General features: G+C 41.0%; 1 protein-coding gene, 1 non-coding gene and 1 pseudogene across 3 annotated transcripts in view; all 3 read right to left on the bottom strand.

Moving 5' to 3' along the window:
- The window catches only part of SKA2 (spindle and kinetochore associated complex subunit 2), a 45,386-nt gene that overhangs the window by 7,271 nt on the left and 14,837 nt on the right, over nt 1-23,278 (bottom strand). The window contains exons 2-3 of one of the 2 annotated variants that reach the window (XM_031011610.3): nt 14,078-14,164; nt 2,089-2,265 (exon numbers count right to left, since the gene is read on the bottom strand). In XM_031011610.3, the coding sequence (XP_030867470.1) occupies nt 2,089-2,265; nt 14,078-14,164 (264 nt within the window). Of the gene's footprint in view, nt 1-2,068; nt 2,266-14,077; nt 14,165-23,278 lie in introns of both variants that reach the window. The other variant, XM_055386762.2, reaches the window with a different exon arrangement.
- LOC115934903 (uncharacterized) lies at nt 12,093-12,270 on the bottom strand (annotated as a pseudogene).
- On the bottom strand, nt 20,564-20,675 carry MIR454 (microRNA mir-454). Its single transcript, NR_106493.1, has one exon. It is a non-coding gene; the product is annotated as a microRNA mir-454 (primary transcript).

Below are 23,278 nucleotides of genomic sequence, written 5' to 3'. Positions count from 1 at the left end.
TTTTTGGTTATCAGCTCTACAGATGTTATTCCCATTCACATTTGGATCATAAAAATTTATCAATATAATGGTTTGTTTATTAAGCTTCCCTTTTAAACATCTCTCAGAAGATTAAGTTTCATATCTGTATTCCCTCTGAACTTTCTACTACTATCTCATTTTTATTTTAGTTTATTTTAAAATTTTTTGGGGACAGTCTCACCCTGTCACCCAGGCTGGAATTCAGTGGTGCAATCATAGCTCACTGCAGCCTCAAACTTCTGGGGTCAAAGGATCCTTCTGCCCCAAATAGTTGGAACTACCAGCATGCACTCCCATGTCCAGTAAATTTAAAATATTTTTTTCTTTTTTTCTTTTTTTTTTTTTTTTTTTTGGTAGAGATAGGTTCTCACTATGTTGTCCAGGCTAATCTCAAACTCCTGGCCTCAATTGATCCTCCTGCCTTGGCCTCCCAAAGTGCCAAGATTATAGGCATGAGCCACTGTGCCCAGCATACTACCTCATTTTTAAAGCAGTAGGTACAAGACTCACTATATCCAACATTTCCCAATTTGGTCATCATTGATTCTAAAATATGACCACCTCTTTCAAGTTTTATAACTTTTCAATCATTTCTTCTTGTTTGCCATAACTTGATCCAAAGTAAAAGCTCCCTTAGTTTTCAGCCTTTGACATAAGTATTGTTCATTTCAGGTATTTCTTCAACTGAAGACCTTTACAGATACTCAGATGACTGAAATCCTCTATCACTGGCTGGACATGGTGGCTCACGCCTGTAATCCCAGCACTTTGGGAGGCCGAGGCAGATGCATCATCTGAGGTCAGGAGTTCGAGACCACCCTGGCCAACATGGTGGAAACCCTGTGTCTACTAAAACCACAAAAAATTAGCTGGGCATTGTGGCAGGCACCTGTAATCCCAGCTATTCCAGAGGCTGAGGCAGGAGAATCACTTGAACCCGGGAGGTGGAGGTTGCAGTGAGCCGAGATGGTGCCATTGCACTCCAGCCTGGGCGGCAAGAGTGAAACTCCATCTCAAAAAAGAAAAAAAATCCTCTATTACTATATAACTACTTTTATGTACCAATTTGTAGTCTCAAAAATATACCATCAATTTATTATATCCAGTGGGGGAAATTTGTAAATATTCAAAATACCATTTTTCTCTTTGCCCTCTCACCCAAGTTTATTCTGTGCTTCAATAAATTTATGGTTCTATACAGATATGTTGTCATGTACATCTGGAACTATACTTAATCAGCTATTTGTTTTCCAAGAACAAGGTTATGTGCTCTATTGTCAGGCACATATAATGAAGAATGTGCGATTTGAGATGATTTATAAAAGCTTATCATATACATACTTTTTTTTGCATTTAATTTACTAGCATGTGACATAACCCTGTTTTAAATTCTGTCTCCCCATTACCTCTATTCCCTGTTCAATTGCCCTTCCTTCCTCCACCATTCATCTCCTTGTGATATAACAGATACATCTAAGGTATCATTTTATCGTTCTAAGCAGATATTATTCTATTTTTTTCCCCTCCATTTGCAATATAAAGTATTCTTGATCAAACTGACCTGGGTAATTAACCTTTCTGATTTACTCTAGCTACAAGCCCATAATTCAAAGTATCTTAAGCCAAAATTTAGTGTAGAGTTGGCAAATAAATATCACATATGCAGCCCTTCCTCCTTCCCAGGCTCTGGCAGACTACGCTATTTTCTGCCATGTCCAGACACAGCTCCTTGATACAGCACTCTAAGCAACCATTTTCTAGACATCTCAGTCTCACTAGTACTTACAGGAACCAGCTAAGCTGCTAGATTTAATAAGTATTACCAAGTTTTCTGCCATGGTTACATAATTCAAGACAGCACACTTCTTTATTAACCATGTCAAGTCCAAATGCTTATTTTTAAATAAACAGAAATAAGAGCTATTATACATCAGGGTATCAGGAAAATCTTTCAATAGTTCAAACTGACTGCTGAGTTTCAAAATTTAAGTTACATCAGGTTTATTTTTCAAAGCAACACTCAGAGCTAAAGCTAAACAAATCTAACCTGTCAACTGAAAGCATTACCTCCAGGTCTGTTTGCTTCTGTAGTTTTTGTATCATATTCATAGTCTTATTCACAGTAGCACAAATGCGGCTCTTAGTCTCTTTCTGCTCAACAGCAACTGGTTTAAAGCGGGCATACAAAGTTTGATATCGAGACTTTATCACTGACAATTCCTTTAAGAGTGTAACTGGATTTTTCTACATCAGGAAAAAAGTGAACATGTATTAAATTATGAAAGATTAAGCTTTTTAAGAATTAAAATACTGTATACATACAACACATTCTACCATCCATTTAATTGAACACTGTTGAGTATTTAATTATGCAGCCACATGACATCAGATGGGAGGTGGGGAAGAGAGAAAAGTATAAGACCTAGATCCTATTCTCAAGGAATTTATAGCCTAGGTACAGAAATAACCCACCAAAAAAATTAGCAATATTAAACAGCAAATAAGGGTCACCTTAGATATATAACATTTGATGGATAGTTCACAATAATAAATTATACAATATTTCTAAAATACAATTCTAAATGCTATTCAGAAGAAGATAAAAGGCACTATTAGTATTTGTTCTTAAAGAATAAGACAACTTGAAACTACTTATAAAAATCTTTTTTTTTTTTTGAGATGGAGTCTCACTCTGTTGCCCAGGCTGGAGTGCAGTGGCACAATCTCGGCTCACTGCAAGCTCCACCTCCCAGGTTCATGCCATTCTCCTGCCTCAGCCTCCGGAGTAGCTGGGACTACAGGCGCCCGCCACCACGCCCAGCTAATTTTTTGTCTTTTTAGTAGAGAAGGGGTTTCACCGTTTTAGCAAGGATGGTCTCAATCTCCTGACCTTGTGATCCGCCCGCCTCAACCTCCCAAAGTGCTGGGATTACAGGCGTGAGCCACTGCGCCCGGCCAAAATTCGTAAACATACTATCATGGGGATAAAGTATGTATAAATATCAATTTACTTATATACACACAAAATACAAAATTCATGCCAACCCAACTGTATTTATAAACTATGCTGGTTTTCCAGATTTATTTTGTAATATAAATTACCAGAATTCCATAAAAGACATTTCAATTGGGCCCCTTCTGCCACTTGGTAATTCTTTTCTTTAATTTTTTTTTTAAATAGATACAGGAATCTCACTGTGTTGCCCAGGCTGGTCTTAAACTCCTGGCCTCAAGTGATCCTCCTGCATCAGCCTCCCAAAGTGCTAGAATTACAGGTGTGAGCCACTGTACCCTGCCAGATTTCTTTTTTTATGATTAGGTAAGATTCATATATTTTCAGGCCCCACCAAGTGACAGCACAATTAATAAAAAGATCTATACCATAACTAAATTTTCGCAGGATAGAAAAAATATTCTGAAACTTCCAGGTGATAGGTAAGGGACTGGGGTAGGCTGAGGAGGAAAGCACAGACAAAGGATCAGGAATGAGAATGGCATCCATTTTTCAACAGCAACAATAGAAGCTAGAAAACCACGAAGTAATGATGTTAAAATTAAGAGAAAATCTCCCATCTAGAATCCTATATTCAACCAAACCACTCATCAAACAAAGGGTTAGGCTGGGCGCGGTGGCTCACGCCTGTAATCCCAGCACTTTGGGAGGCCGAGGCGGGCAGATCATGAGGTCAGGAAATCGAGAACATCCTGGCTAACACGGTGAAACCCCGTCTCTACGAAAAATACAAAAAATTAGCTGGGCGTTGTGGCGGGCACCTGTAGTCCCAGCTACTCAAGAGGCTGAGGCAGGAGAATCGCTTGAACCCGGGAGGCAGAGGTTGCTGTGAGCCGAGATCGTGCCACTGCACTCCAGCCTGGGCGACTGAGGGAGACTCCGTCTCAAAAAAAAAAAAAGAAAAAGAAAAAGGGTTAAAGGGTGCAATAAAGACTTTTTCAAACATTCAGCATCTCAAAAAGTTAACTTTCTGTGTAATCTTCCTCAGGAAGCGTCTAAATGATATACTTCCAGATCAAAGAAATAAACCACCAAAGAGTGAAACATATGATACAACACAGGAATAAAACAAAGGGAAGTACCAAAATAATGGTAAAGAAATCCCAGAAATGCCGGGCGCAGTGGCTCATGACTGTAATCTCAACACTTTGGGAGGCCGAGACGGGTGGATCACCTGAGGTCAGGAGTTCGAAACCAGCCTGGCCAACATAGCGAAACCCCGTCTCTACTAAAAATACAAAAATTAGCCGGGCATTGTGGTGGGCGCCTGTAGTCCCAGCTACTCGGGAGGCTGAGGCAGGAGAATGGCGTGAACCCAGGAGGCGGAGCTGGCAGTGAGCCGAGATCGCGCCACTGCACTCCAGCCTGGGCGACAGAGCGAGACTCCGCCTCAAAAAAAAAAAAAAAAAAAAAAAAAGGTCAGGCGCGGTGGCTCACGCCTGTAATCCCAGCACTTTGGGAGGCCGAGGCGGGCGGATTGCCTGAGCTCAGGAGTTCGAGACCAGCCTGGCCAACATGGTGAAACGCCGTCTCTACTAAAATACAAAAAAAAAAAAAAAAAAAAAAAATTAGCCAGGCGTGTCGGCATGCGCCTGTAGTCCCAGCTACTCGGGAGGCTGAGGTGGGAGAATTGCTTGAACCTGGGAGGCAGAGGTTGTAGTGATCCAAGATCACGCCACTGCACTCCAGCCTAAACACAGAGTGCGACTCCATCTGAAAAAAAAAAAAAAAAATCCCAGAAAGACAGCAATTCAAGAAGCCTATAGAGCAGGAGGTCAGATGGGAGCAGGATAGAAACACCAGAAAGGATAGGATGGGAGAAAATAAAACTTAAAGAACGTGTAGTGTGTCTGACAATATTGAGAAGAGTTTTACAGTTGTTAGAAATGTCTGAGGCTGAATTAGTGAAAAGTATATAGAAAAACTAAGCAGGCTGGGCCATGGTGGCTCATGCTTGTAATTCTAGCACTTTGGGATGCCAAGGCGGGAGGATCGCTTGAGGTCAGGAGTTCAATACCAGCCTGGGCAACATAGCGTGAAACCTCATCTCTACAAAAAATAATTCAAAGGCTGGGTGCAGTGACTCACGCCTGCAAGTCCCAGCACTTTGGGAGACCAAGAGGGGCAGATCACTTGAGGTCAGGAGTTCCAGAACAGCATGGCCAACATGGCGAAACCTCATCTCTACTAATAATACAAAAATTAGCCGGGCGTGGTAGCACACGCCTGTAGTCCCAGCTACTCAGGAGGCTGAGGTGGGAGGATCACTTGAGCCTGGGAGGCAGAGGTTGCAGTGAACCAAGATGGTACCACTGCACTCCAGCCTGGGCGACAGAGCAAGACTCCATCTCAAAAAATAATAATAATATTATTATATTTTAAATTAGCCAGGTGTGCTGGCACATGCCTATGGTGCTAGCTACTCGGGCGGCTAAGCAGGGAGGATCACTTGGGCCTGGGAGGCAGATACTGCCGTAAGCCATGGTCACAGAGTAGCTGGGACTACAGGTGTGTGCCACCACACCCAGCTAATTTTTGTAGTTTTAGTAGAGATGAGGTTTCGCCATGTTGGCCAGGCTGGTCTAGAACTCCTGACCTCAGGTGATCTGCCTACCTCGGCCTCCCAAAGCGCTGGGATTACAGGCGTGAACCACTGCGCCCAACCTTTAAATTATTTTTTGTAGAGATGGAGCTTCCCTATGTTGCCCAGGCTGGTCTCAAACTCTTGCACTCCAGCCTGGGCGGCAGAGCAAAACCTTGTCTCAAAAAAAAAAAAAAAAGAAAAGAAAAGAAAAGAAAAACTAAGCAAATGGAAGGAAAAAAAACAATTATTAGCTCTAGAAAAATAAGTTGTGAAGAAAGGAAAGCAGACACAGTATTCAATAGGGCTTATATAAAAGAGTTACAGAAATTGTGAAGACAGGAATAAATATGGGTAGTAAAGTATTTAAACTTTATCTTCCATAGTACAAAATTCTTTTTTTTTTTTTTTTTTTTTAAGAGTTAGAATTGGCTGGGTGTGATGGCTAATGCCTGTAATCCCAGCACTTTGGGAAGCTGAAGCGGGTGGATCATGAGGTCAGGAGTGTGAGACCAGCCTGGCCAACACGGTGAAACCCTGAATCTACTAAAAATACAAAAATTAGCTGGGCAGGGTGGCATGTGCCTGTAATCCCAGCTACTCAGGAGGCTGAGGCAGGAGAATCGCTTGAACCTGGGAGGCGGAGGTTGCAGTGAGCCAAGATCATGTCACTGCACTCCAGCCTGGGCAACAGAGCAAGACTCTGTCTCGGGAAAAAAAAAAAAAGTTAGAATCTTACTCTGTCACCTAGGCTGGAGTGCAGTGGTGCAATCATAGCTCACTTGAACTACTGGGCTCAAGTGATCCTCCCACCTCAGCATCCCAAGTAGCTGGGACTACAAGTGTGAGCTACTACACCAGGCCTATAGTAGGAAATTATTATTAATGATAACAGCTAATGTATAGCACTTACTCTGGACTAAACAGTTATATATGTTAACTAATTTTATTTTCTCTCAACCTCTGAGGTACATAGTAATATTCCCATTTTACAGATGACGAAATTAAAGTACAGAAAGGTTAACTGACTTGGCTAAAATCACAATGCTAATAAGAGGCAGAGCCAGGACGTGAAGTATAACAGTTCGTATCCAGGAAATTAGTAGATGTTTCAGATCAGGAAAAATGAAGATGCAGTACAAGGAAAACTATTTAGAAATATAAAGGAAATACCATAAGACACTGAGATGAGTGGTATCCTTCTTGAGGGTGGGAGTGTGAAGCATTATTCTTTGTAATTATAAGCTTTATATTTCTGTAACTCTTCAAATATATTCAAGAATTTGACAGAAATAAAAGTTTAGGCCGGGGTGGTGACTCACATCTATAATCCCAACACTTTGGGAGGCTGAGACAGGAGGATCACTTGAGCCCAGGCGACACCAGCCTAGTAAACATGGCAAAACCCCATCCCTACTAAAATACAAAAAATTAGAACCAGGTATGGTGGCACACACCTGTATTTCCACCTACGCAGGAGACTGAGGTGGGAGGATCACCTGAGCCCAGGAGGTCAAAGCTGCAGTGAGCCATGATCATGCCACTGCACTCCAGTCTGGACAACAGAGTGAGACTCTGTCTGGGGAAAAAAAAAAAAAGTTTAACATTGGGAGGGAAATTGGTAGGAGGGAAGAAGTCATCTTCCTCATGAGGTGATAATAAATTATGTAACTTAATTATAAATGATCTTTAGGTAACTGGAATGTAGCTCAGTAGTGAAATACCCAGAGATCTGCATGTATTAATATAACTCAGGAGAATGATGAGTTCCCCAAATACAGATTCATACAGGAAAAAATAAAAGTGACAAGAACTAATCCTTGAGGATCTCACAAAACTAGGAAAGGAAAGTTGGTATATAAAGCATAAGAAATAAATGGCCATAGAGCTAAAAGAGAGGACAGGGTAGTTGGGCAGCTACCCATAATACATGTTTTTATGACATTAGCTCGATCAATAAGACTGACATGGCAGTGAGTAATTTAGGACAACATGATTTGCATTTATGGCCTGTTTATGACAGGTTAGGACTGTGGTTAGGACTTAGCACCATACCACAAAGGAAAAACTGTTGTGCGCATAGCCTGTTTTATTTGAGTAACTGGCTGTTGGGAACCACTACATTCTCTTTTTTTTTTTTGAGATGGAGTTTCGTTCTTGTTTCCCAGGCTGGAGTGCAATGGCGGGATCTCAGCTCACCGCAACTTTCGCCTCCCAGGTTCAAGCAATTCTCCTGCCTCAGCCTCTCAAGTAGCTGGGATTACAGGCATGCGCCACTACGCCTGGCTAATTTTGTATTTTTTTTTTTTTTTTTTTTAGTAGAGATGGGGTTTCTCCATGTTGGTCAGGCTGGTCTTGAACTCCTGGCCTCAGGTGATCCACCCGCCTTGGCCTCCCAAAGTGCTGGGATTACAGGTATGAGCCACCGCGCCCAGCCAGGAGCCTCTACGATTCTTTTATTAGTGTTTGTAAACTGTGCTGCACTTTAGTTAATTTTGTGCCTATAATACTTCAATTCATTTTAGGGTTTTAGTTATCATGAGTGGATGATAAAAGGTTACAAGAATGGCTGAGCGAGGTGGCTCACGCCTGTAATCTCAGCTTTGGGAGGCCAAGACTGGTGGATCACCTGAGGTCAGGAGTTCGAGACCAGCCTGACCAACATGGTGAAACCCCGTCTCTAATAAAAATACAAAAATTAGCCAGGATAGTGGCGGGTACCTGTAATCCCAGCTACTCGGGAGGGTAAGGCAGGAGAATCGCTTGAACCCAGTGAGCCGAGATCATGCCATTGCATTCCAGCCTGGACGACAGGGTGAGACTCCGTCTCCAAAAAAAAAAAAAAAATGGTTACAAAAATACATAAAAATACTCTGCTAATGATAGTGCTGGTGATGGGAGAAAAGAAAAGCCAATATATGAACAAAAAGCTCAGTTCAATTAAGTCTTTTGAAAGAAACAAAAGGAAATGAATTATGCTACTAAGCTTAAAAGAATCTATAGGGAAAATGTTCATAAAATAAAATTATGTTTCTCTGCCGGGCGCGGTGGCTCATGCCTGTAATCCCAGCACTTTGGGAGGCAGAGGCGGGCGGATCATGAGGTCAGGAGATCGAGACCATCCTGGCTAACACAGTGAAACCCCGCCTCTACTAAAAATACAAAAAATTAGCTGGGCGTGGTGGCGGGCGCCTGTAGTCCCAGCTACTCGGGAGGCTGAGGCAGGAGAATGGCGTGAACCTGGGAGGCAGAGCTTGCAGTGAGCCGAGATCGCGCCACTACACTCCAGCCTGGGCGACAGAGCGAGACTCCGTCTCAAAATAAATAAATAAATAAATAAACAAACAAATAAAATTATGTTTCTGGAACAAATAAAGTTGAAGAATATAGTAATAGAAACTTATTGTTTCTTGTTATCTCTCTGTAAATAAACAAATCCTAGCCAAAAATGTTGACTTTTATGCAGAATTACTGACTGCCTCCAAATCACAAGGGGTACTAGAATGAGGATAATGCAGCTAAACCAAATTATATGTATGGATGTGGGTGTGAGTATACAAACACACACATACACACACACCACAGTGGTTGGCACATAGTAATGTTCAATAAATATTTACTACTACTACAACCACCCTGCCGACAGACAGAGGTATTAGAGGCTACTGCAACTAGTTGTTTACTTTCTTTCCTGTTCCTTTACATGTATATAAATCATTAAGACTGATGTTGGACAAATCTACAAAGATTAAAATCATGGCTTTATTCCCAACTATAACACACAAAAAAAGGGAGAAAGCAGAGATTTTCTTGAAGTTATTGAATATTACAGGAGTTAAAAAGTCGTATTTCCTCAAAAATTGAAACACAGAATTACCATGTGATCCAGCAATTGCATTTCTGGGTATAAACCCGAAAGTTGAAAGCAGGTACTCAAACACATACTTGCATACCAGTGTTCACAGTAGCATTATTCACAGTAGCCAAAAGGTGAAAGCAAACCAAATGTCCATTAACAGATGAATAGATAAACAAAATGTGGTACATACATTCAATGGAATATTATTCCACCTTAAAAAGAAAGGAAACTGACACTGCTACACTATATATGAATCTTGAGAACATTATAAGTGACATACATGAATCACAAAAAGACAAATATTATATGATTCTACTTATATGAGTCCCTAGAGTAGTCAAATTGATAGAGACAATAAGTAGAATGGTGGCTGCTAGGAGTGGAAGAAAGGAACGTGGAGTTATTGTTTAATGGATATACAGTTACAGTGTGGGGAGATGAAAACCTTCTGGAGATTGATGATGGTGATATTGTACAATAATGTGAATGTAGTTAATGCCAGTGAACTGTTCACTTAAAAAAGATTAAGATGGCTATCAGGTATAAGGACATGTGCCTGTAATCCCAGCTGCTAAGGATATTGAGGCCAGAGGATAAACCTAGGAATTGGAGTTCAGCCTGGACCATATTAGCCAGACCCTGTCTCAAAAAAAAAAAAAAAAAAAGGATTAAAATGGTAAATGTTGTTATTTACATTTTACTACAATTTCATTTCTTTTCTTTTCTTTTCTTTTCTTTTGAGACAGAGTCTTGCTCTGTCGCCCAGGCTGGAGTTCAATGGCGCGATCTGGACTCACTGCAACCTTCACCTCCTGGGTTCAAGCAATTCTCCTGTCTCAGCCTCCCAAGTAGCTGGGGTTACAGGCTCGTGCCACCACGCCCGGCTAATTTTTGTATTTTTAGTAGAGACGGGTTTCATCATGTTAGCCAGGCTGGTCTTAAACTCCTGACATCAGATGATCAGCCTGCCTCAGTTTCCCAAAGTGCTGGGATTACAGGCATGAGCCACCACACCCAGCCCACAATTTTTCTTTTTTTAAACTGAGAATGTAAAATGCTTTAGATGCCTTGGAAAACAGTTTGGTAGTTCCTTAAAATATTAAACATTAGTTATCATATGGCCAGCAATTCTACTCCAAGGTATATAACCGAGAGAAATGAAAACACATGTCCACACAAGAACTTGTAAATGTATGTTCATAGCAGCCAAAAGGTGGAAACAACACAAATGACCAGCATCAACTGATGACTGGATAAGAAAATGGAGTATGGGCCGGGCACGGTGGCTCACACCTGTAATCCCAGCACTTTGGGAGGCCGAGGTGGGTGGATCATGAGGTCAGGAGTTTGAGACCAGCCTGGCCAACATGGTGAAACCCTGTCTCTACTGAAAATACAAAAATCAGCTGGTGTGGTGACACGCACCTGTACTCCTAGCTACTCAGGAGGCTGAGGCAGGAGAATCGCTTGAACCCAGGAGGCGGAGGTTGCAGTGAGCTGAGATTGCACCACTGCACTCCAGCCTAGGGGACAGAGCAAGACTCCATCTCAGAAAAAAAAAAGAGAGAAAAAGAGAGAAAAGAAGATGGAGTATATCCATACAGTGGAGTATTACTCAGCAGTAAAAGCAAATGAAGTACTGATTGACGCTACAACATGGATGAAACTTAGAAACATCCTAAGTGGGCCAGGTGCAGTGGCTCATGCCTACAATCCCAGCACTTTGGGAGGCCGAGGAGGGTGGATCACCTGACGTCAGGAGTTCAAGACCAGCCTGGCCAACATGGCAAAACCCTGTCTCTACTAAAAAATACAAAAATTAGCCAGACGTGGTGGCACACACCAGTAGTCCCAGCTACTCAGGAAGTTGAGGCAGGAGAGTTGCTTGAACTCGGAAGGCGGAGGTTGCAGTGAGCAGAGATAGTGCCACTTCACTCCAGCCTGGGTGACAGAGCGAGACTCGGTCTCAAAAAAAAAAAAAAAAAAAGAAACATCCTAAGTGAAAAAGTTAGACATGAAAGGTCATATATTATATGATTCTATTTATTTGAAATGTTCAGACAACAAATCTGTGGAGACAGAAAGTAGATTCGTCTTTGGGAGCTTGCGGGATAGCAGGGAAGGGTGGTAGGGAGTAGCTACTCATGGGTATGGGGTTTCTTTCTGAGGTGATGAAAATGTTATTGTGGCAATGGCTACAAAACCATGAATACTAAAAGCCACTTAATTGTATACTTTAAAGGGGTGAATTTAATGGTATATGAATTATAGCTCAATAAAGCTGTTTTAAAAAGTTGCAGGAAAAAAAATACCCACAGGTGGAACAAAGATGAGAGATGGAAGTCAGAGGAAAAATGGGAGCACTACACGTCAATGTCTTTCAAAACAGTACTTGAAAGATACTGACTAGGTCAGGCGTGGTGGGGCACGCCTATAATCCCAGCACTTTGGGAGGCCGAGGCAGGTAGATCGCTTGAGTCCAGGAGTTCAAAACCAACCTAGGCAACATGTTAAAATCCCATCTCCACTAAAAATACAAAAATTAGCTGGGTGTGGTGGTGTGTGCCTATAGTTCCAGGCACTTGGCGGACTGAGGTGGGAGGATTGCTTGAGCCCAGGAAGTCAAGGCTGAAGTGAGCTGAGATTTTGTTACCGCACTCCAGCCTGGGTGACAGAGTGAGACCCTGTCTTAAACACACATACACACACACACACACACACACACACACACACAGGTCTTTAAACTGATAAAAACAGATACTACACTTGATCTTAGCCAAAAGGCTGAGATGAAATATCACAGGAATCTTTAAGACAAAAGAAAGAAAGGAAGGAAGGGAAGGCAGGGGAAGGAAAGAGAAGGAATGAAGGAATGGAAGGGAAGGGAGGAAAGAAAGGAAGAAAAGGAAGGAAAGGGCCAGGTGTGGTGGCTCACGACTAATCCCAGCACTTTAGGAGGCTGAGGCGGGTGGGTCACTTGAGGTCAGGAGTTTGAGACCAGCCTAACATGGTGAAACCCCATCTCTACTAAAAAATACAAAAATTAGCCGAGCATGGTAGCCTGCACCTGTAATCCCAGCTACTCGGGAGGCTGAGGCGGGAGAATCCCTTGAACCTGGGAGGTGGAGGCTGCAGTGACCCAAGATCACACCCCTGAACTCCAGCCTGGGTAACAGAAGGAAGGGAAAGGAAGGGAAGGGAGGAAAGGGAGGGAGAAGAAGGATGGGAGGAAGGAAAAGAGGAAGGGAGGGAGGGAAGGAAGGAGAGAAAGAGGGAAGGAGGGAAGGAAGGAAGGAAGGGAGGAAGGGAGGGGAAGGGGAAGGGAAGGAAGAGAGAGAAAGAGAGGGAGGGAGGAAGAGAGAAAGAGGCGGGGGGGGAGAGAGAGAAAGAAAAAAGGGAAGAAAAAAGAGAAAGGAAAGAAAGAAAAGAATAGGGAGCTAGAACAGTACAAACTACACTCCCATAGAATTCTAGCATTCCATGAAATAAACAGTAAAAACTGAACATTCATGAAATTTTCCCAATTTTCTATAAAATGTTAGTTTAACTTGTACTTCTACCCAATCCAAAAAAAATTTTTTTTAATTGTATGGAAATTTTTTTTAACTGTAAAATGCAGTGTTTCTTGTCTGCTGGTAAATGCTATCAAAGACAAATATTGGTCGGGCGTGGTGGCTCATGCCTGTAATCCCAACACCTTGAGAGGCTGAGGTAGGCAGATCACTTGAGGTCAGGAGCTCAAGACCAGCCTGGCCAACATGGTGAAACTCTGTCTCTACTAAAAATACAAAAAAAAAAAAAAAAAAATTAGCTGGGCATTGTGGCGCACGCCTGTAATCCCAGCTACTTGGGAGACTGAGGCAAGAGAATCGCTTGAACCCAGGAAGTGGAGCTTATGGTGAGCTGAGATTGCACCACTGCACTCCAGCCTGGGCGACAGAGTGATCCGTCTCAAAAAAAAAGATAAATATTAATTAAGCCTGATACCTGGGCTTTGGGGAAAAAAAGATAAACATTATTGAATTAGTGATTTTAGTGTTAATGTTAACAGACGATGCTTGGAGATTATTTACTTTCACCCCCATGAGCATGTATGTATACTTATACTTAATGATTTTATGACATAAAGCAGAGTTAATGTTTCTAATCAACCTAAACTTAGAGTAATTAAATACATAGCTTTATCTAGAAATCACTATTCATAAAATATAAGTAAAAAATCTAATAGTGTATCATTACCTTCCTCAGAGAATATGCTGACTGCCAGGACTTCTCCCCTCAAACTTACTGAAGAACAACTGCCCTAGAGGTAGCTATATTCTCTCTTGGAATTTCAGGGGCTGCCACAGTGGCTTGTACCTCTGAACTCAATGATTATTTTTTAAAGGTTAGGGGAAAAAAAGTAGCCACAAATTTCACGGACTATTGGTACTATTTCTCCAGTGTGCTATAACCAAACTTCCAACACAATGCAAGATTTTAAGATTCTATAAACTTAATAATATAATTCTTATGATCTATTACTATTAGGAATGCTATCAGAAAATTCTAAAGTATTCAGTTAAGGCTGATTTTTTTTAAGCTTATTTATTTCGGAGATTACCTCACTTGCTGAATCAGGATGATTAGTCTTGATTTCATATTCCAGCCTGTATTGAATGTAATCCAGATCAGACTCAGCTTTCTGGAACTAAAGATCAGCACAAATCATTATTGTGTAAACCAAAAGACTAATAGTAAACATGATACTTTATTCTTTTTTTCTCTTTACATTTGTTAGTATTTCAATAAGTGATACATACTCATTTGAAAATGTGGAAATAAAAAGTACATAAAATATCCATTATCCATAATAACTATGCTCTATGAAAAATTTAAAAAGTAGTTAACATTTTAAAGTCATTTCTCTATGCCTCTCTCTTACATTTTGAGCCAAAATCAAGATACTGAGTAGCCATTGTCAGATATTAATACAAAAAACTAATAATGACTTCAAGAATTTCCTAGGGTCACAGATACTCTCATCAGTTAGGCAGTGTTTTTCTACCTCTGGCAGAAAATACACTTTCAATTTAAAACACAGAACAAATTTATTTCAGGAATACTCATATTGTTACCTTTATTTGCAATCCCATTGATCAAAGAGCTACAACTATGTGCCACTAAAATTAAGAGGGCTTAAAGAGTCACAAATTTCACAAGAAAAGCTACATATGATATGGGAGTAACAGTCTGAATAACCCCAATTTACTGAACCTGGGTGCCAGCATGGGAACTTGATCTGCAGTAAACCTCAAAGGAAGAAAAAAGGGGAGAACTACCACCCTGAGGCCATTATGGATATAGGATGCCTGAATTAAAGTGAAAAGTTACATTTAAAAATATCAGTATTGGCCGGGCACAGTGGTTCACACCTGTAATCCAGCACTTTGGGAGGCCAAGGCAGGTGGATCACCTGAGGTCAGGAGTTTGAGACCAGCCTGGCTAACATGGTGAAACCTCATCTCTACCAAAAATACAAAAATTAGCTGTGCATGGTGGCGGAAGCCTGTAATCCCACTTACTCGGGAGGCTGAGGCAGGAGAATCGCTTGAACCCCGGAGGTGGAGGCTGCAGTAAGCCAAGATTGCACCATTGCACTCCAGCCTGGGCGACAAGAATGAAACTCCGTCTCCACAAAAAAAAAAAAAAAAAATAAGTATTTGGGGCCAGGCACAGTGGCTCATCCCTGTAATCCCAGCACTTTGGGAGGCTGAGGCAGGCGGGTCACTTCAGCCTGGGAATTCAAGGCTAGCCTGGCCAACATGGCAAAACCCCATCTCTACTAAAAATACTAAAATTAGCTGGGGATAGTGGCATGTGCCTGTGGTCCCAGCTATTTGGGTAGGTGAGGCACTAGAATCAGTTGAACCGAGGAGGCGGAAGTTGCAGTGAGCCAAGATTGGCCACTGCACTCCTGCCTGGGTAACAGAGCAAGACTCTATCTCATAAATAAGTAAATATCAATATTTGGAATACCATGCCGTTATTGAAAATGATGGTATACAAAAAAATACTTAAGGGGGGGCTTTCACATTTTACTCTATTTCTGTAGTATTTGTAATGAGCAGCTATTTAACCTTTCAAAAGGTCATTTGTTTTTAAAATGATAATGTATAGACAGATTTGACATGACACTATATTTATGACTCGTTAAATACAAAAACAGCTTTGAGTATGTTATGGCCTCTTTTTGTAAAAGAGATGTATACATATAGAAAGTTGAGATGGATATATGACAGTGTTAAAAAGAATTTTCTTTTTCTTTTTTATGAGACAGGGTCTTGCTCTATAGCCCAGGCTGAAGTGTTGTGGCACCATCATAGCTCACTGCAGTGTCAAACTCCTGGGCTCATGGGATCCTCCTACCTCCTTCCGAGTGCACCTGGGACTACAGGCACATGCCATGGCACCCAGCTAATTTTTGATTTTTTACAGAGACAGGATCTCATTATGTTGCCCATGCTGGGCTGAAGCAGTCCTCCCACCTCAGCCTCCCGAAGTGCTGGAATTACAGACGTGAGCCACCATGTCCAGCCTAAAAGTGGTTTATTTCTGCAAGTGGTAAAATCAATGAATTATTCTTAACTTCATGAAATTCTGCATCTTTTACAGGACCTTAAAGCATATATTGCCTTGAGTTTATCAGGGATATAACTGTCCTTAGAGTTTACTACAGAAAGGAAAACATGATTTCCACAGGCATGGTCTCCTATTCCTATCCCAAAACATAGGAGGATGTTTGCAGGGAGGGTGCTGCTCTTATGAACTTTATCACTGAATTAAAGATTGATTCTCAAAATCCTGAAGCCTTAGTGGAAGGGGAAAAACTGTTAAAAGCAGTTCTCAGGTCTAATAAGAAATGATGTACAGTTATTTTGAGTACATAAAAGGTTCTATTAGGACCCTACTTTCAAATGTAGAGTAAGACAGAATGGCTGTCAGAAATTCAAATGCTTCTAAGGTCAGAAGCTGTCATCAAACAGAATTTCAGAAATAAACTAGTTTCCATCACTAATAATTTCTCTTATCATTGACCTAAATTGGAATGGAAAACTCTGCAATGACCAAAATTCTATCTTTATAGCCAAAACTTGGGGGGGAGGGTACAGATAAAAGAAAGAGAAAGTTTTTGTTTTTAAACATATTTTCCAGGTCAATATCTTATTTCCATCTCTAACATCAGGAGTTGCTCTAAGCCAGAAAAATTAATGTTGGGTACATAATTACAAAGTGTGTTTAAAATGATTTCCAAAAAGTGGAAGCTTTTCATTTATCCTCTATACTTGTCAGATGAGATGCCACGATTAAATTAATCAATAATTACAACTCCTTAAAAATACTAATGTTTGTGTCTGTGTGTGTATTAAGAAATTCCTATTTGCATAATTTCTCATACTAAGATATACTTAGGGATTATCTTTTCCTATAAATAAGAAAAGTACACTAACCCATAAAACATGTGGATGGAGAGAATGAGGAGAGACCAGGAGCCAGAGCAAATCAAAGTTAACAAAGGCTGTGAGCACTCAAGACCTGATTTTGTTTGTCTTAATTACTGAACAGACCACAATTCCATAGCTTTTTTCAATGAGTTATATAACATTCTTAAGCACAACTTTAAATACAAGTCTTTAAAGCTTGTTTTAGTCATTTAATTTACCATAAATTATGGAATTTGTGGCTCCAGAGATTCCTAAGACAGAATCTCTATTCTAGAAACCCTTAACATGTTTATGAAACGAAGTATTAAACTTACATATTTTTTAACTTGATATTTTAGTTCTGCTTGAAGTTTAGCATAATCTCATGTAGTTCCTTGAACAGTGACTTTCCTTTTTTTTTTTTTTTGGAGGAGTCTTGTTCTGTTGCCCAGGCTGGAGTGCAGTGGCACAGTCTTGGCTCACTGAAACTTCTGCCTCCGGGGTTCAAGCAATTCTCCTGCCTCAGCCTCCTGAGAGCTGGGACTACAGGCCTAAATTGTCCTAAATTTGGCAACTGAGACCTCCAAGGTTTGAAAGATTTTTACAATAATCTAACGTATATGTCACAAAACATGATGAGTTTGGGGGACACAAAACTCCCAAATGTAGACTATATTCATATATATATTTTTGTCATTTATTTTTTTTGAGACAGGGTCTCACTCTGTCACACAAGCAGGAGTGCAGTGGCAACATCTTGGCTCACTACAGCCCCAACCTCCCAGGCTCAACAGATCCTCCCACTTCAGCCTCCCAAGTAGCTGGGACTACAGGCACATGCCACTACGCCTGACTAATTTTTGTATTTTTAGTAGAGACGGGGTTTCACCATATTGGCCAGGCTGGTCTCGAACTCCTGACCTCAAGTGATCGGCCTGCCTCGGCCTCCCAAAGCGCTGGGATTATAGGTGTGAGCCACCAGCCCGGCCTCTTTTTAAGAGAGAGGTTTCCACTATGGTTTCCTGCAATACCTAGGGGCCCAAAATGTGTTAACCATCAAATGGTACCAAAAAGAGGTGGTTTCTACTTTTAAATAACTTTTATTTTAGGAAGATACCAAAGAGTACCCTTCTAATCAATGGTATGATGAAATCAACTAAACTGTCTTTTTTTTTTTTTTTTTTTTTTTTTAGAAGGAGTCTCACTCTGTCATCCAGGCTATAGTATAGTGGTGCGATCTCAGCTCACTGCACCCTCCACCTCCCGGGTTCAGCCAATTCTCCTGCCTCAGCCTCCAAGTAGCTGGGATTACAGGCACCCGCCACCACACCCAGCTAATTTTTACTCATTTTAGTAAAATGGGATTTCACCATGTTGCCCAGGCTGGTCTCAAACTCTTAACCTCCAGTGATCTGCCATGCTTGGCCTCCCAAAGTGGTGGGATTACAGGCTTGGGCCATTGCCCCCAGTCTAAACTGTCAAGATTTTTTGCAAGACAATTATTAAACATAGGCACCATTACAAATTAAATTATATAAATTAGCCGGACACAGTGGCTGAAAAAAATATTTTTCCACCACACCCATCCTGAAAAAATATATTTAAAAAATATATTTTTAAAATATATAAAATAATTTTTAAATATATATTTTAAAATTTTATATTGCATATTTAATTTTATATTTTAAAAAATATATTTTTAAAAAATATAAAATAATTTTTAAAATATTTTTTTAAAAAGACAAGAAAAACAGCTTCTGCTAGATTTGATGTGTACCTGTAGTCCCAGTTACTTAAAGAGCTGAGGCAGGAGGATTGCTTGAGCCCAGGAGTTCAAGGCTGCAGTGTATTATAATCTCTCCTGTGACTAGTCACTGCACTCCAGCCTGGGCAATATAGTGAGACCCCATCTCCAAAAGGAAGGGAGGAAGGAAGAAAAAAAAACAGCTTGTGGGTAGAATGTTATCCTCTGTGGAAAATTGTATAGAACATCTAATAACACACAGGGGCAGTACTGACTTATTATTATTATTTAGACAGAGTTTCGCTCTTGTCGCCCAGGCTGGAGTGCAGTGGTGCGATCTCAGGGCTCACTGCAACCTCTACCTCCCAGGTTCAAGAGATTCTCCTGCCTCAGCCTCCCAAGTAGCTGGGATTACAGGCACCTGCCACCATGCCTGGCTCATTTTTTGTATTTTTAGTAGAGACGGGGTTTCACCATGTTGGGCAGGCTGGTCTCGAACTCCTGACCTCAGGTGATCCACCTACCTCGGCCTCCCAAAGTACTAGGATTACAGGTGTGAACCACTGTGCCTGGCCAGTACTGGCTTATTAGTGAAGTCAGTGGACTAGGGAATAAGCAGGGGGCAAAAAGGATGCCAAAATGTTGAAAGATAGAAAAATAATCTTTTTTTTTTTGTTTGAGATGGAGTCTCAATCTGTTGCCAGGCTGGAGTGCAGTGGCACAATCTTGGCTGACTGCAACCTCCACTTCCCGGGTTCAAGCGATTCTCCTGCCTCATCCTCCCGAGCGGATGGGACTACAGGTGTGCGCCACCATACCCAGCTAAGTTTTGTATTTTTAGTACAGACAGGGTTTCACCATGTTGGCCAGGCTGGTCTTGATCTCCTGACCTTGTGATCCGCCCTCCTCGGCCTCCAAAAGTGCTGGGATTACAGGTGTGAGCTACCACGCCCAGCTGAAAAATCATCTTAAATGTCTGCTCTGAACCCTTCATTTTATAAATGAGAAAATAGCAAAGTAACTTGCCTCTAGTTCTATTTCCATTACTGTTTTCTTATGTAGTTAGACAAAGTTATAGATGATATTTAAGCCATTAAGAGTCACACATGTGGAAAAAACGTAAATTCTTTTTTTTCTTTTTGAGACAGGGTCTTGCTTTGTTGCCCAGGCGAGTGCAGTGGCACAAATCACAGCTCACTGCAGCCTCAACCTCCTGGACTCAAGAGATTTGATTCTCCTGCCTCAGCCTCCTGAGTAGCTGGGACTACAGACGTGCACTACCAAACCCAGCTAATTTTTGTATTTTTTTGTAGAGACAAGGTCTCGCTATGTTACCCAGGCTGGACTTGAACTCCTGAGCTCAAACAATCTTCCCGCCTTAGCCTCTCAAAGTGCTGGAAATACAGGTGTCAGCCACCACACCCATCCAAAAATGTACATTCTTCACCTAAAATTAAAGTTTTTTTATGTTTTAAATTAATATCACTAAAGTTACAAAGCTAGTCAACTAAAAATTCCCTCTGAACACAACATGGTAGTATGGTACAGAAAAATAAAAGAATTGGGATACATGGTAGAAATTCTAGTCCTAGTATCACTAACCAGCTATGTGTCCCTAGGTTAAGTCCCTCATTTCTTTGGGTCTCTCCTATCAAATGAGTTGGAATCTAAGATCGTTTTCAATACTAAGATTCCATTATTTCTTTATACTACAAATAAACCCATTTGTCAAAAAGAAAAGTTACCTTCTTCTAATAAATTAAAAATTTACATTTAAGCCTCAGATTTTAATGTTTATAGTGAAATCTAGTTCCTTGTTTTCTTCCTAAACAAAGATGACTTTTGCTTGTTTCTGCTACATACTTTCTGCAGCCTGCCCATTGTTCTTTCCAAACACCAAAACCCTATAAGCAATATTGCACTACTCAGAACTATTTACACAGCAGAGACAATATTGATAGGGTTCTAGGATCTGGTGATTAAACAGAATTTTTTTTAGTTAGATGGCAGAAATTCACTAAGCAATTATGATAATCTAAAACTCATTAGTGTCTGATAAATCGTGCAAATTTGATTCTGATAAACATCATTCACAGCCCTTTCAGTTACAAATCAGCCTCCTGGAAGCCTTGGAAATCAGTGAGGTTATTGTTTAACTTTTTAGGGGCAATGGAATATTTAAAATAAAACTAGTGATTTTTGTAAAGCCCAAGATATTCGTATTTCAGAAACCAGTTTTCTCTAAAATCAGTAATAAAAATAAAGGGGAAAAGTTTTATACTGATCTGAAAAGTGGTATATAAAATACAAAATTAGGTGAAAAAAGTCTATGGAAATCATCATGAAAGCACCCCAAGGGAAACCAGGTTACATTCTGCCAGTTAGATTTCTGATTTTTTCCTCCTATTTTGGAATATTTGCATAATAATTACTGGTTGAGCATCCCTAATCTGAAAATTCAAACTCTGAAATGGTCCAATGAATTTTGGATTTTGGAGCATTTCAGATTTTGGAATTTTGGATTAGGGATGCTCAACCAGTTGTTTTGTTTGTTTTTTTTTGAGACAGCATCTCACTCTGTTGCCTAGGCTGGAGGGCAGTGGCGCAATTTCAGCTCACTGCAACCTCTGCCTCCAGGCTCAAGCAATTCTCATGCCTCAGCCTCCCTAGCTGGGACTACAGGCACACGCCACAACGCCTGGTAAATTTTTTGTATTTTTGGTAGAGATGGGGTTTCACCATTTTGCCCAGACTAGTCTTGACCTCCCGAGCTCAAGTGATCTGCCCGCCTCGGCCTCCTGAAGTGCTGGGATTACACGCATGAGCCACTGCGCCCAGCCTGTTCTAGTCTAGTTTTCAATATGACCAGTTTAAGGCTTTAAGTAAGTGGCACAAGGTATTCCATACTACTCAACTATTAGGCAGCAAGGAGAAAAGAATATATTGCGGTTGTCACAATATACTGTGTGGTCCCCAGTTTTAAAACACTTGCTTTTTACAAACAACCCCTAGATTCTCATTGCCACAGTATGCTCTCCTACAAAGGACCAGTGCCCTTAAAGCTCTAAACACATCCTCTTATGAGGGACCTTATCTCAACAGCATTAAATTACATAAAGTGAAAAAAAGTATTTCAGTCTCACCTATCGTGGGCTAGGCATAGAGAAGAGTTGGTAGACAGGTGTGTTCTGGACTTACTAAACAGGCTTAGAAATGCATTTTCCGGCTGGGCGCAGTGGCTCACACCTGTAATCCCAGCACTTTGGGAGGCTGAGGCGGGTGGAGCACGAGGTCAGGAGATTGAGACCATCCAGGCTAACACGGTGAAACCCCGTCTCTACTAAAAATACAAAAAATTAGCTGGGCATGGTGGTGGGTGCCTATAGTCCCAGACACTTGGGAGGCTGGAGCAGGAGAATGGCATAAACCTGGGAGGCAGAGGTTGCAAAGAGCCGAGATGGCGCCACTGCACTCCAGCCTGGGCGACAGAGCGAGACTCCATCTCAAAAAAAAAAAAAGAAATGCATTTTCCATAGAAACATTTTAAGGGAGAATTAAGTATCTTAATGGAACTAGTTTGGCTATAATCAAAAAACCTACTTTTATTTTTATTTTTAAATTTTTTTTGTTTTTGAGATGAGTGCTCACTATGTTGCCCAGGCTAGTCTCAAAATCCTGAGCTCACATAATCTGCCCGCCTTGGCCTCCCAAAGTGCTAGGATTACAGGTGTCAGCCACTGCACCCGGCCAGAATCTACTTTTTGTACATTTTCTTCTCTTCAATGTACATTTAGAAACACCTTTATCTACTCTCCTTTTACTTTGTTCATGGCTTTGGTTTACCATCTACTGTATTATATTTTAATCTATGTTTACATGGTAATGTCGCCACATGGTTTCAAACATCTTCCTGGCAAGAGATCGCTTCTTTTTTGTATCCTTAGTTTTTAATATACAGCCTAATGTGCAATGACAAAAGGGAATAGATGAAAGAACAAACATTCATTCATTTGAAAGAACAAACCACCTGGGAACCCAACAACCCTTTAAAACACGTTTTAAGGGAAATATTTCAAGTTCCCAGCAAGCTAAGGACCACTTACATCATGTCTCCACAATCAAAATTGGTTTTTGCCTTTTTCTGCTGGAGAGAGTATTGACTATTACCCATTCTCTCTTCCAAACAGAACAAATGCATGACTATGCTTGTCCAAAACAGATAAGCAGTAACATGCCCTAACACCAGGTCACAGACATGTTATTTCAGGCAATTGGCAACCAGAGTGGATAAAAGTGAGCAAGGGCTTCAGGTTCATCAGTTCCCAATCTGCAGGCTTTTTTTTTTTTTTTGAGATGAAGTCTCGCTCTTGTCCCCCAGGCTGAAGTGCAATGGCACGATCTCAGCTCACTGGGTTCAAGCCTCCTGGGTTCAAGCGATTCTCCTGCCTCAGCCTCCCGAGTAGCTGGGATTACAGACACCTGCCACCATGCCTGGGTAATTTTTGTATTTTTAGTAGAGACGGGGTTTCACCATGTTGGCCAGGCTGGTCTCGAACTCCTGACCTCAGGTGATCCGCCTGCCTCAGCCTCCCAAAGT

This window comes from Gorilla gorilla, chromosome 4 (assembly GCF_029281585.2).
Source record: "Gorilla gorilla gorilla isolate KB3781 chromosome 4, NHGRI_mGorGor1-v2.1_pri, whole genome shotgun sequence".
NCBI lineage: Eukaryota > Metazoa > Chordata > Mammalia > Primates > Hominidae > Gorilla > Gorilla gorilla.
The sequence above is the reverse complement of the archived record's forward strand: the minus strand, read 5'-3'. Positions and strand labels throughout refer to the sequence as shown.